This window comes from Juglans regia, chromosome 10, assembly GCF_001411555.2.
Source record: "Juglans regia cultivar Chandler chromosome 10, Walnut 2.0, whole genome shotgun sequence".
Taxonomy (NCBI): Eukaryota; Viridiplantae; Streptophyta; class Magnoliopsida; order Fagales; family Juglandaceae; genus Juglans; species Juglans regia.
This window is the reverse complement of record NC_049910.1, coordinates 13,047,727-13,062,734: the sequence shown is the minus strand read 5'-3', so window position 1 is coordinate 13,062,734 and position 15,008 is coordinate 13,047,727. Positions and strand designations below refer to the sequence as shown.

Genomic DNA, 15,008 nt, shown 5'->3' with positions numbered 1-15,008 from the left:
CCATGACTAATATAAGATTTGGGAGAAAATTAACTAAGAAAAACAGCTATCATTAGAATACTTAATCTTTGACAATCGTTGATACTTAACTTCGTAGAACCAATTATTTCTTGATTGTAAACCATCACAGTTTTTCAACATAGAGAGCGTTAGATAGAAGTTTTCAGCCTATCTAAGTTTGCACATTTGTTGTAACTGATGGAGAAACAAAAACTTTTATATAGACATGACAAAACTTTTGTTTTACAAGTTTCTAAGCTTTATTTCCTTCCATCAAGAAAGATAACCCAATCCATCATCACTTCTTACTGACTTCATATCCTTAGTTAAGATTCTCAACATATAATATTCAAAAGTCTGTGAGCTTATAATTGATGAATACTACAACTAATTTAACAAGCTGCAACAACTTAATACGTAAGATGGGGGTTGAAGAAAACCAGATATTGGAATTTCACAAAGGATGGGAAGTTTACAGTTCAAAGTGCAACATTTTTTTATCACAAATGAGAGACAGAAATCGAAGGGTGAGACTTCTAGCCCCACAGTAAATGATGAGTTTTGGAAGAAAGCAAATGAGATACAGGTACCACCAATAATCAAAAGTCGAATTATTGATAAATAGTACTGATCCAAGAACTCCTACTCCAGTTTCATATTACAAGTGCTCCCTATGAATTTATCATCAATAAAATTACAAATCTCACTCAGATATACCAGATTTGGATCTTTATAGCAGAGGACTGGATATTAGATCAATAGGTAAGATAGCTAATTGATAATCCATACAAACCATATGCCACAGAACTACCACAAAACAGGAATGAGGCAACTAAAACCATGATATGTTGTCGATAATGCACCTGAAAACATCTAAGGATAACATGCTTTCTGTGATATAACATGCACCTGAATGCCAGGGGAGAATATATGAGGGAAGTTTAGTGCCACTTCTAGGTCTCCTTTGATTGATGTCAAGAACAGCAAGATTGGTCCACATAAGATTCCAACAGAAATAGCTAGATTTTCATACTGAGCACGGGCGAGTCCAAATAATTTCTTTCACAACAAATGAACTAAAGGTCATGAAAGTTTCTTAGAACCCTTATCTTACCATTGCACCACATAAGACCAAAGGTATTCAGGCCACTGCACTTGCCTGGAAGATCAAGGATACACCGAACTAACAAAAAGGAATTCTTAAGTGCACAATACGGGAGACATGATAAGAAGATATAAGAATGAGTACATTACCAATACGAGCTACCAAAGCTAGATATATTGCTGTACAGATGTTTGCCATGAATTACATAGTTTTCTTATCATACATATTAAAATGATTAGAATTTGAATTTTGCAATTTTGTTTCATATGGCTGTCACTTATAAGAAAGTGTGATTTATGCCTATTTTTGTAGAATTAATTCCTTTTTTTTTATAGGTAATAAGAGATAGAATTAATTCCTTTTACTTACCATAAAACTTTTCCAAGATTGACACAATATAAAAGCACATTTAACAAAAAAAAAAAAAAAAAGAAGTTAAAAAGCAGGTTAAGAAAAGAAAAACGAATGAAATACCAAAAGAATAAGCCCTGCAATGATGATCATAATCACAATAATTAGTCAAATGTGCTCCACATAAAATAAATTTAACATCCAACATAAATCAAATATACTTACAAGGTAACTGAAGAAATCCAGAAATCTAATATTAATGATATTATGCGTCTATGGCATGTAAAAGAACTACTACTAAAAAAATTTCAATGGATTCCTACATTCTTATCCAGCACCATATCCACCTTTGGTCAATGGTGTCATAGCCAAATCAAGAACTCTAATTGATGGCTAATGCAAATATGAAAAAGATAACGGACTGATTTCAACTCCACACTCACTGTCTGAAGAGCCAAGACTACTGAGGTTAGGCTTGACCTTCAAAATGAGTTTCTGCCTCTTGCAGCTCAGGCCAAAGGCCAGCCAAAGATTGATGCCTAAACTCAAAATCCTAGCTCAATGCTCACATTATTCAACCAAAGTCTTTGGCCTTTCTGCTTCTTTGAAAACACCTTAAAAAAAACCCTCTGGTGCAATTGTATTATTGCTACTTATCTGTTTCACTGTCCTTATTTTAACTCGATCTGTCTAAAGACATTCTTCCGATTAAGAATATTATGTAGCTTCTTTAGAGAGAAGGGGGTCACCGAGCGGCGCTTAGAGAGAGAGAGATAGATCGATTGAACCTAAAATAGTGAAAGAGAAACTCACCGGTGTTGGCGAGGCAGCGAGAAGCCGGCGGCACTGGCAATCGAAAACCACTTTGTGAAGATGAGAGAGAGAGATATGGATGGAGACCAAAAATATGAAATATAAACTCACCGGCGTCGATGAGGCGGCGACAATCGCACCAGAGTTGACAATCGCAGTCGAGAGAGAGAGAGAGAGAGGGGGGGAGTATCGGGAATGGTGGGAAAAATAAGGCGCCTACGGGGGATATTGAAAACACATTATTTCCGGCGCTTCTCTCTCGCTGCAAATAACCAATAATTGGCCGCAAATAAGTTGGTATCTCTTTTGCGGCGACAATATGGCTTTTTCGACAATAGTGTTCGCTGTAAAAAATCTATTGCATCGATTATCCTATTTGACAGAAAGCAAATGCCGCTACAATTAAAATTACCTATTGTGATGAAAAAAATTGTCGCAATAGGTTAAAAGTCGCCGCTAAAAAAGGAATAGTGAATTCTCTCTCTTCAAGTTTCAACTTCTCGTTGGAATTCAACTGCAACATGGAAATCGCCTCAAATAAGGAGTATTTGCGGAGATCTTAAAAACGCTAGAAATGATAGATTTTCTTGTTGTGATTCACGTTTGAAAAAACTTAAAGAAAATGTCAAAAGGAGAAATATATAGTCGCCAAGACTCAAGCACAGAGCATCAACCTAAGTAACCATGCAGAATCTAAAATCCATCATGCTGGGTGGCAATTGATCGCCGAGGTGATGCACTCATACATGCTCACCTATGGAAATATTACTTCTTATTATTCTCTTCGCCGGTTCTTTACATAAGGAGTTAATGAGTGCAAAAGAATAGAGGAAAAAGGGACTTGCGCCCTCATCTTAATGCCTTGACTTGTTGGCTTGTGGGACTCTGGCATAATCGACCTGGGGCGACATTGGGGAGCAAGAGGCCGGCTTTCCTTCCTTCCACTAACCGGGCTTGGGCTTATTGTGTTCTTTACCTTGTAACTCTTACACGTAGTATTCTCTTACCACCACTTGCTCATCGCGCACCACTCCTCTATGATCCTCTGTTGAAAATTTCATCTTCAAGTGGTAGGTTGAGTTCACTAGCTTCAAGTTGTTTCACATCGGTTGCCCAATTATGGCATTGTATGAAGAGTGAGCCTTGACTACGAGGAAGTCTACCATGGTGGTCGCTGTGAGTCTATTTGTTTTGACAGTGATGAGGAGTGTTATGGACCCCAGTGGCTACACCCTCTCACTAGAGAATCCCTTTAGCGGCTTGGGAGATGGCTGCAGCCTATCTTGACTGATCCCCATTCTAGAGAACGCCTTTCAGAAAAGGATGTTGGCCGAACTACCGTTTTCTTCTAGTATCATTCTAGTTGTGTAGTTGGCCACCAACATCGTTACCACCAGGGTGATGTCATGCAGATAGATGATTCCCTCGCAGTCAACCTTGTAAAAATAAACTATAAGGGTCTTTTGAGTTCGGGCTTGCTTGGGCGACCTCCCAACACTAAAGACCTCTTCGTACCTTGCTCTTCGGGAGTAAACCTTCCTGCCCTATGCGGAGGCGCCCCCATTGGTGAGTCTCCCGATGATGGTGTGGATTTCTCCTCTCTGGACGTTGTTCTAGTCCTGCTCCGACGGCTTTCCTCCCTTCTCCTCACGTTCCTCCTACTCGGGCTCTCACTTTGCCAACCTTCTCGTATCGGCTCTTGCTTGTCTCTGCCCGATCGTCTATACATTTCCCCTAGACTTCTTCCCAAATGTCCTCATGGATCTCCTCCAGGACTTTCTTTCTCAGGAGCTGGCAATCTTAATTCCGATGGCCCTCCTCCTCATGGTAGGCACAGTACGCATGAGCCCTTCGGTTGTAGTCTCTGTCCTCCCATGGGCGTCCTTCTTCACGCGTCTGTACGTGCATGCTTGTGTGCCCTTTCCTCAAGGAGGCGCCTTCGTCGCTCCTCTTCCAACTCTGCTGTTTCCTCACCTCAGTCTCCTTCTCGTGGGTTTTGGTGCCAGTGTCCAGTTTAGGGTCGCTGGGGGTCCACTTCCCGGCTGTGCACCTTAGGGTAGTCGGAGCCTGGAGGGTGTCCTCGGCATTGACAAAGTCGTCAGCCCTATCCATGAAGTTCTGCAGGGTCACAAAAGTCTTTTGCGCAATTTCTACCATGAGGGACTTGGGGGCCATATTCCACCCAGAAGTGCGTGATCTTCTCATCTTGGTAATATGTGGTCAACCGCTCCTTATTGAAGTGGTACAAGTAAGCCTTTATGCTCTTTTCCTCCTTCTACTTGACGGTGAGGAGGTAAGTAGTTGGTTTTCTTCTTTTTTTGTTGGCCATGAACTAAATCAAGAATTGGTAGCCCAGTTCTTCGAAGTTGTGGATGGTACCCGATAGAAGGGCTCTAAACCATGCCCGGGCAGAGCCTTTCAATGTCAAAGGAAAAGCCTGACCTACTATCTCCCCAAGGAAATCGTGCAGTGTTATGTGAGTCTTGAACGTCTCGAAGTACTCAACTGGATCTTTGTGACCTATTGTACATCACTATCAAGGGGGCTTTGAATTTTGGGGTGAGTGGGAGGAACATCACTTTGGCACTGTAGGGCAGGTCTGTGCAGCTGAGAGCTAGTCCACGGAGAATAAACCTCATATCCTTTTCTCCATTTCCTCATATTTGTCCATGAGACTACACAGTTAGTCGCCCATACGCTTACATTCCTCGTCTTCCATCTCCTCAGTTTTGCTTGGTTTGACACCTCTCTTGAACTTAGCGTTTCTCTGTTTCAACACTTTGTTCTCTCAATGGAGGGCTTCCGCGTTTGAGGTCAATCATTTCACGAGTTCCTCCATTTTCGTGACTCTTCCTTCCATGCTTATCGACGTAGACTCCTGATCGAGAGTCGCATGAGAGCACATAGTGGCTGACATGCAAAATAATATTGGATCCCATAGATGACGCCAACTGTTGAAGCGTGTTTTGTAGCCGCCCATTACAATGGTGCTCTTGCACCTACGAGGGTGGAAGAAAAGGCGGCGGGGTGATGGCCATGTCACCTTCAGTGCCAAAGTTAGGAATATTTCTTACAGAGAGCAAATAAAGCAAGAAGTTATAGAGGGCTAGAGAGAGTGTGGTCGGATGTGTGTAACCACCTTTTTGCCGTCAACCTTCCTCTATTTATATCGAATTCCTCGTGAGGCCCCTTTATAGCTATAATAAGCACCCTGGTCCCAGGCGAAATGGTGTAGCATTCAATGCGGCTGCTCCTGTCAGCTACAGGGACTTGACCTCAGGGTTGGCCACTCTGATCTGTAGGGGACAGAATTCCAGCCTCTCTTTCTCTCATTAATGTGCTGCCATTGGGGGGAATTGTCAGCTATCTTTTATCTTCATGGGCCTACCGTAGCCTTCATCCTTGCCATTCCCTAATCCCTAGTCCACCCTGTTGTGGATCTTGGGCTTGGATAGGGGGGTGCATGAGCCCGGCCTGATTGGGTATAAAATCTCCTTTCCAATTTGAATCGTATGCATGCGAGGCATTAAAATGAGCTTGTATTATTTGGCCTTAACAAGTAAACGCTATGTACGCTAGTCCTGATTGTATTAAGCTACGCACGCATATGTAAACGCTACGCGTCTTCTAATTGTTTGGTATGCGAATGCAGATGACATTTTGTGCTTCCTTTCTTCCTCTTATTTATTTCTTGTATTTTTGTCCTCTTTAGCCCAAATGGTCCTGAAATACCAATTATATATAATATCATAATAAAAAGCTATTATATATTTGGACATGGACCGAAATTCTTTGAACATAAGACAAAGAAAACAAAAAAAAGGAGAGAATTTATATAATTAATTAGCCAAGGTTTTAATAGTAAGTTGAGATGAGATGAATTGAATGAAAGTTGAATAAAACACTATTAGAATATTTTTTAATATTATTATTATTTTAAAATTTGAAAAAATTGAATTGTTTATTATATTTTATATGAAAATTTAAAAAAATTATAATGATGAGACGAAATGTGATGAGATCAACTCTGAATCCAAATGAGACTTAATCTACCAACAATATTATAAGGAATATAAGATTGTATCAAATGATTAATCAATAGATAGACCAATATGATCATCTGGTGCATGCTCATTCTCACTCTCATACATATAATAAAAAGGTACAAGCTAGGAATTTGGTTCCAAGATTTTATGCTCTTCTTCTGTATATTATATATAGTTACGTAGAATTGTTAGTTAATTTAGTTTGAGAGGTTGTATGTGTGCCGGCAAACAAAGATAGAAATAGTCACATACATTGTACCAATAGTCAAAACAAATATTATTAGATTCATGTGATAATTTATTGTCGCATGCAACTTGGTCGTGGTGATCGTCATTCTTGCCCTTTTTTTGTTTTAATTAATGACTGTCAATTCCCTTTCAATCACGGAGCCTAAACTGACAACCCGACCAATCTTTCGGAATTCTGGTCATGACTAGTAACATGCTTCCTTTCTAAAGTCAAGGCAAATTATATCGGCCTACTTCAGCAGGTTGCACATGGTTTATCAATTTGATGTGTTTGTTGGTCGAAATTAATCAACTCAACTTATTTGATCTCTTTTCAAATCAATCATTCATAAAATTCATTATTTTTTTTAAAAAAATTAAACATATTTCAACCAATTTCTTTATAAATTTAAACACATATTTCAATCTATTTTAATAAAATTTGTAAAATATTACTATTCACAAACAAACTTTATGACCGCATGTGTCCAAATTTATATATATATATATATATATATATATATATATACACATACATATATGAGAAATGCCATTTGCACTAATTAAGAAAAATTTACACAAAAAACTTTAAACATTTAAGCGAAGTTATTGATATGTTAAAAATGATGGAATTTGAATTTCTCAAATGAGTATTGTACATTAAATTATAAGTGAAATTGTAAATACATATACTACTATTTTATACACACATTATATATATGTGTATATCTATTTATATATATGCATGTATATATATAAGTAGTACGTAGTATTTGTTCTACAAAGATAATTAAAAAAAAGAAAATTTACTAATATTTAAAATATAAATATATTTGATATATTGTTTAAGAAAGTGCAATTGTTTTAATATATATATATATATATATATATATATATATATTTGAGTCTTTGACATATTATGCGGATAAAAGAAATAGAAAAATACAATTGCGGTAGAGATCACGTTCATCAATAACCGCCGGTCTAAACCACTGCATTTGGCCAACCACCTATGACCTATGAGCGTGGAATTGAAAATTTGTGACACAATTATATGTGGGTGCGGCTACTATGCCTCCCCATTTTGACTGTTGGGTAGTATGCTCGGTATAATTTTTTTTTAATATATTTAAAAAATAAAAAAATATATTAATACACTTAAAATCACTTCTTTAATCATTAAATAAAAAAAAAATTTCACCAACAGTCAAATAGAAGTGTCAACTTGGAAAGGCAAAGTAAACTTTCTCATTGTATAAAGCATAGCTAGGTTGCCTGTTGGAGGCACCAACGGTTTGCTTCTTTCAATTCGATTCTTTATTTTAAGAAAATAGTTGGGATTTCTCCGGCTTCTATTTTCTTACCCTTTAAAGTCAAGTGACTCAAATATTTTCATGTTTAAGAATTGATCAGAAGGCCAAACGTCTCTCTCTCTCTCTCTCTCTCTAAATATATATATATATATATAAGAAGATTATAGGAATATAGTAGATATATGTAAGTTAAGGATCAACAGAAAACCTCTCAATTTTTTATTTTATATATTGGAGGATGATGGTCGAATTCATGATCATATCCATTTTAAAAATGTGAGTCATGTTGTGCCATGATCAGGCCACATGCCGTTGGCAAAACCTCTTAATATTTTTAAGTTGCAAGCAACACATGACTCAATATATAGGTATATATAATAAGTAAATAGGAATAATCGAACATAGTTTTTTTTTTTTTTTTTTTAAGAAGGAATATATGACAGTATAAAGTAATATTATAAGTCCTGACGAAAGAGGGCATGAAGTTGATAATGATATAATATATATATATATATATATATATATATAATACTTGTATGTCTTTCTGATCTCATTGTATAATTCATGTATGTATATATATATATATACACACACACAACAATACTATTTTACTTTCATTTCATTATCTAAAATATGGTCTATTTATTACAATTGGATGATCATTTATTAGATAATTTTCATTAATGATAAATGTGTCACATCTTACTTAGTGAGATAAAAATAAAATGAGAGTGTGATATATAGTAATATTACTCGTTCAACATACTTACTTAGATATAGATTTCAAACTAGGTTGAAATATATTAATAATGGTGTAACGTTAAAAAAAAACAAATATAAATTAATTGGAACTATATATATATATATATATATATATATATATATACACACACACACACGATGAATTAGAATATCTCAACAGATCCATCCTCTCCCTTCTTAGAAATCATCTTTAGAATATTTTTTGAGCAAGTGGAATGATAGTAATTAGTGGAAATATTATTGATAGATCGTAATATGAAATACTCATTTGAAATTGATTCTAAAAATCTGAAAAAACAATGTGTTAAATATTATAGAGTCTATATTTGTCTCTATCTCTGTCTGAATTAGACAATCCAATCAAGACAAATAAATTTTGAAGATCTTAATAATTAAGAATACCCTATTTTATTCTTTGCTGATTAATTTGACTAGTTCTTTCCCTTTTTTTTTTTTTTTTTTCACGGAGTTCCTTCATTTTTTCCATTGAATTATTCTTCGATATTTTTTCGATAAATATACAATTAGTTTTCTTCTCTAAAAAAATGATAGCATGATATAGTCAATGATCCTTTATGTAAACATGTATAAATATTAAAATTATTACCAAAAAATTATTAAGTACTTGCGGAGTATGGATGATATGATACTCACTACAAGGAATTTCATCTTTTGCGGGGTGCGAGCTCACCGCAATTCCCCTAATTTCTCGCAGCAAAATTACACACGCTGCGATTTCCATTCACCGCAAATCGGCCGGGAGTAATACGTCTGGTCAGAGCAATTTCGGTGAAAAGTGAAGTTGGCCGCTGTTCCTACAGATTTTACCGCCGATCTTTCTCGCAGCACAAGTCGATGGACAAATACGGTTTGAAGGGCAATTTCGGCTGGGACATCGTCGGAAATCGTGGTCATTTCTGGCCAATTTTTGGGCACCACAATTGCAGATTTCGGCGACTTTTGGGGCACCGAAATTACTGAAGATGTTGCTGCCGACATCTCCCGCAGCAACCACGATCGATCCCAAATTGGTTTGAAGAGCAATTACTGCCAAATTGCTCGGACGCCGCCATTATGGACATACGGAGAGTTTGGGTCACCGCAAAAGGGAACTTCAAATTTTGTCAATTAAAACCCAAAATCTCGTCATTTTCCAATTGCGGTGAATTTGGTTATGCCATAATTGGTAGTAGTGCATGCGGGAAGAGTGAATCCGCAGCAAATGCCATTTGTTCAGCCTTTCAAAATCATGGGTACGTATTTGCGGTGAAATATTTATTAGTAGTGTTTTCAAACCAACACAAAAACTGGTTGGAGGATTTACGCCAAACTCATGGAAATTACCCTGGTTATAATTTTTATGCTTTTTCAAATACATTGAAAGGTATTATATATGATTGGAACTGGATCTCAGAAACCAACCCAGGTAATTGTTTCTCAATCTCAACTGTCACGCCCGTATACATTTCTTACAATAAATCTAGAGAATGCAGGCCAGATGATCTGTACAATTTACACATGATTTCCCAATCAACCCATTTTTACAATATTGTATCAATTGAACCTTGTAAAAAAATTTTGCCTTATTTCCACTAAGCAAATTGGACAGCCCTGTAGCTTGTATCAATTTCCTGTCATTTTTTTGTTTGAATTAATTTGCCTGTGTTTTAGGACTTTTTGGTTTAGATGTAATGTAGGAAATTTACATGTTTGGCAAAATTAAACACCATATATTTTACTTGCATTTCCATGTACAATATTGCCATCCAGTTTTCATACAAGCTTGAATAATTAACATCTCATTTACAAGTTGTATAATCATACGTTATAGCAGGCATGCAATGATTAAATGTCATGCAAAATCAAGCTTAAATTCCTACATACATACTTCCACTAAACACATAAATTCCATGTGCCACTCATTGGTCTTGTCTAAAATATGGCTATACATTTAAACCTGGGAGTGAAGTCAAGCATATAGCATCCTGTAGGCAGGCACATTGGTGCATCAAAAAATTACAACTGAGCTCATATCAACCTGGCCCACAGCTACCTGCATATTACATAGATGAAAATTTTGAGTGTGAAAACAAGTGTAGAGCCTACATGACGTCATTCAACATTCTTATTGAACATAAATAATATATCCACCTATACTCCATTACAGAAATACATAGATAAAAGTTTATTTTTACCTAGTAAGCTATATTTTCTCAAGGTGCAGGTTTTAATATCAGAAATATAATGTAACCTTGTCTTACTACTTTTACTTGCCATCACAGTATCTTGGAAAAAGAGAATAATATACAAGCATCAAGAAATGTAAGAAAATGGAAAATGTGCAATATGAAAGTATTAAACTGCATCTAGTTTTAACTTTTGATATAAGTGCCTTCTAGAGAAGATTGTTTTATTTTTATCAAGTAAATTCATTAAGAGTCAGTGTACTAATTTCTACTGAACTAACAAAAATTCTTTTTAAAAATCAGAAAAAAAGTGGAAGAACTAGACTCCTATCAAAGCTAAGAAATGCATCCCGTAGAAGATATGGAAAAATCATGCATTCTGATCACACCAATTAATTTTCTCCAAATTCCATAGTCAAAACAATTACATGCATAGTTTACATATATCCATCACCTATACTCTATTACAGAAATGCCTAAAGAGAATTTTCTTTTTACCTATTAAACTCTCTTAACCACTGCAGACAAGACATGCAGTTGGAAGGGGTTTTAAATCATACTTACATAGTGTTAGACAAACCTTTAACAAAATAGAGACAGCACCATTTTGCGCCAAATCACATCATGACTTGCTGTGATGCCATTTTGCAACAAACTTCAAAAACCTGCACCCTTTTCCCTTGACAACTATGTAACAAAATATGTAACTGCCACCAAAAGTGATGAATACTTAACAAAATTTCAAAAAACTCCCAGTTTAGAAACCCATCCAGCTAAAGATCTCCTTGAGTGTCTATATTAGACACTCTTTGAGATGTTTAGTCATTCATCCTCTGGTCATAGGACATTTGCCAAACCAATAATTGTCTTACATCCCTTTTCAGCTCATCCAACTCGGTCTTGTACATCAATGCCTCATGTTTATGCTTCTCATTTTCTTGGGCTAGGTGCTTAAATTGTGCCGACATAGCTGATGGTCTAGTCTCGGGTATAACTGAACCACCAAGTCCTCTTGTATAACCAGACCTATGTCCTAGCACATCTTTGAATATTATATTTGCAGCCTCATCTGTATGCTCCTCAGACTGTATCATATCTAATTTCTCACACATCGTATTCTGATGCAAAAAGTTATCTTATATGAGTTATAGTTGAAGTAAATTAAGTAAAATGATTATCTATAAAAAATCTCAATTTTCTGAAAATGAGTAAGTTAGAGGCCACGCACATAGTAGGTTTTTGTCATGGGAGTGACAAATGCCCCTTTCTTCTTTGACCAATGAGTTTCTTTATAGAAGTTAACTAAGTTTGATACACTTGGACCCCGATTAATACATACATAAATATTACCCACCCCTCTTTATATTACACACTAGCACTGACCATTCAGCTAATAAAGAAGAAAATCACTAGAATCTTACCATCTCTTGCATTAACCACAGAAAAGACTTTCTGCCTGCGGTGTGGTTCACACGCTGCTTTTTCCTATTAGCCTTGTTTTGATTTGATCTTTTCTGCAATATAAACAATGATATAGTTACGTCCATACTCAACACATATCAATTTCTGATAACCTTTTATCAAATCTAATACTATCTAAACAGTGATATAGTTACCATTAAGCCATGCTGGATAACTGCATACCATTTTATCTTAATGGAAACTGGTATACCCTGTTTGTTTTGTGGTTGTAGAAGAGAAAATGTACTGAGTGCTGTTGGTTCCATGCAGGTGACCTATAAACTGTTAAATTTGCACTTTATTGGCAGCAACTATTTCATTACATATTATTCTTATGTTCAGCAAAATCCATCAACTCAGTTTATTAACCCCAGTTTAGCTCTATTTTTGGGGTGAACTAATCTAATTTCACATATTATTAAAGATAGAAATATAGTATTTTTACATACCATTTTGTTGAAGTGCCTGTATAGAGGATGCAAAGGTAAATTTTTTGGTAAAACTTTTGGTCCCAACTTTTCTCTTCTCTGTTCTAATATGATTGTAAATTTGCAAAGGAACTAACAGTCCCAAAATTATATATATTGACCGTTTTCCTTCTTTTCTATTTACATTCATTTGCACATGTAGACATGGGTATTTCCATGTGGTGAACAATGACTATAAACAGCCAAGGGAACAGCTTTCTCGCCCCCAACAAAAATGTAACAAGGAGGTGAGAAATCACATACAAGAAAACATATATGTGGGAAAAATTCCTTACTCGGCAGTTACATTCTATGCACTTATTCAAGTATGTGAAAATATTTCAGGTTACCAAACACGAGGATGCACCACAGAGCCACTGGAAGAACTGGAACTGGAGCATGTAGGAAAATACTTACATGGATCTCTTAGTGCTTAAAAGTAAAAGTCCGACTGCTCCACCGAGTGAAAGACCGACTCTGGAGGGAAAATCCAAATTTGTTTGGTTTCTGAGGTCTGATCATTACACTGACTCCTTTTTACTTTCAAATTATTTTCACGTACAGTAGTTAAAAGTTGACAGCCATTTTGCCGCTTAGATATTTCACACTCCCGCGCGCGTTTTAGTTGCAATGCTTATTGTACTCTGCCTTTTTGTACAGCCCGTGGGACCCAATTGGAAAATTCAACATGATTTTATTATCAGCATGCCTTTTTGCCGCTTACAATACCAAGCAAATGATGCAATTACCAATGAGATTAATATACTACCTGCATTATGTAACATTTGGACATATTGAAAATCCATCTTTTTAATATACTACCTGAATATTACACATGGTCTGATTAATATATTAATCATTTGGCTTTCGGTACAGATGAGGATCAACTCACGCATGGATTTTCGGATGCCTCATCATGCCACTTATCGAATAGTCATTGTTCCCTTCTCGGTGCAGACCAATTTCTAAATGTACTGCAGCTTTATATTTATATTATATCATGACAAGAATAGTTCATGTCAGTAGGGTAAAATGTAATTATATATATATATATATATGACATACATAAATATTGTTTATGTCTCTATTGAGAATCTTATGGCTTAAGTATAAGAGCACATACATATTTTGTATTTGTCAAAAATTCATACCAATCCACAAATCCATTCCTTGTTCATTGAAAGGAATTCCTATATATACCTCCAACGAACAAAACTAATACAAGCATAGGAAATAACATAGTACTATTCAAATCATACCTAGAGAAAAACTGTTCTTAATAACAAATCCTTTCATTATTATATATATATAAAGATAATTGACACATGTTTCATTAAACCACACCCAATGGAAAAGCATTTTGACTTTTATCTAGAGAATATTCAACAATAGCCTACATTGAATATTTGATTGATCCAGACCAAAAAAACATCATTAATGCTAATTGAATAAGCATTAGTAAGCAAATAGCTAATTTCATTTTATAATAGTAATGTTGTTATACAATATAATTAGGAGCTCCGAGTCCGAGTCCGAGTCCGATTATCTATTCGGAACTACTCCGAATTCCGACTCTGAACTCAGTATAAACCTCATCAATTAGGAGCAGTCATAAGATTCTCAATATATATATAGACATAAACAAAGTGTCCAATTTGCTATACAAGATGGCTAGTGACTTATGGCAATAGATGCCTTTGACCAACGCCTGCAATAGATTGTTCATTTTATGACAATTTCCCCAAAAATGCTGTATTCATTTTTGCATTGGATCGTCCCTGTAGTGACCTGAATATGCACTATATTCAATTTTTGCCATGACAGTCCATGTGTAATTACACATGATTTTTTGTCCTGTACTTTTAAATTTAATAATTAATATCTAATTTGATCCTATATGCCATTCATCTCATCTGAAGTAAATGACCAAGTACATATATATAGTTGATGGAAAGACTGTATTACAGGAATTTAGTTCCAGATATATATTCGTACTTATAAAAAAAAAAAAAAAAAGTTACAGATATTCAAAGTCAAATATTGTTGAAAAAGGTTGGCATTGAAAAGTCCTTTTCCACACATCTGCAATTACAATAAATATCAGTCATCAGCACTACTGGAATGCAGTTCTTCTCGACCAATTTCTCCAATATAATTCAAGGAACCTCGATGCACTGCAGAAAAATAAAGATGCAACAACTCGGTAAATAAATAAAATAAATATGAAATAAATAGAAGCAGCACAAAATCAAATATTCCCACTAAATTATGTATAT

General features: G+C 35.6%; 1 protein-coding gene and 2 long non-coding RNA genes across 5 annotated transcripts; 1 reads left to right on the top strand and 2 right to left on the bottom strand.

Moving 5' to 3' along the window:
* Positions 1–176: 176 nt before the first annotated feature.
* Positions 177–2,454, bottom strand: LOC108981655. The gene is made up of 3 exons (XR_001994593.2): positions 2,381–2,454; positions 2,270–2,302; positions 177–1,183 (listed from the first exon to the last, which is right to left on the bottom strand). It is a non-coding gene; the product is annotated as an uncharacterized LOC108981655 (long non-coding RNA).
* Positions 2,455–9,234: 6,780 nt separating this feature from the next.
* LOC109017497 lies at positions 9,235–13,867 on the top strand. Of its 3 annotated transcripts, XR_004802643.1 has the most exons (5): positions 9,261–9,871; positions 10,003–10,044; positions 12,896–12,980; positions 13,078–13,244; positions 13,609–13,867. It is a non-coding gene; the product is annotated as an uncharacterized LOC109017497 (long non-coding RNA). The 3 variants fall into 3 exon arrangements; XR_004802642.1 differs by lacking the exon at positions 10,003–10,044 and having other exon boundaries at positions 9,235–9,871; XR_002000365.2 differs by having other exon boundaries at positions 9,261–10,044.
* Positions 10,059–12,903, bottom strand: LOC118349727. Its single transcript, XM_035695290.1, has 2 exons — positions 12,226–12,903; positions 10,059–11,922 (listed from the first exon to the last, which is right to left on the bottom strand). Exons 1-2 carry the CDS (start codon positions 12,349–12,351, stop codon positions 11,623–11,625), a joined length of 426 nt encoding a protein of 141 aa, XP_035551183.1. The 5' UTR covers positions 12,352–12,903; the 3' UTR covers positions 10,059–11,622.
* Positions 13,868–15,008: the final 1,141 nt, after the last annotated feature.

Excerpts from the sequence above, each read along its gene's own strand:
- LOC118349727 (XM_035695290.1), bottom strand. The coding sequence starts at position 12,351 with ATGGACGTAACTATATCATTGTTTATATTGCAGAAAAGATCAAATCAA. Across the intron at positions 11,923-12,225 it reads TGTGGTTAATGCAAGAGATG|AATACGATGTGTGAGAAATT; the intron begins GTAAGATTCTAG and ends TTTTTGCATCAG.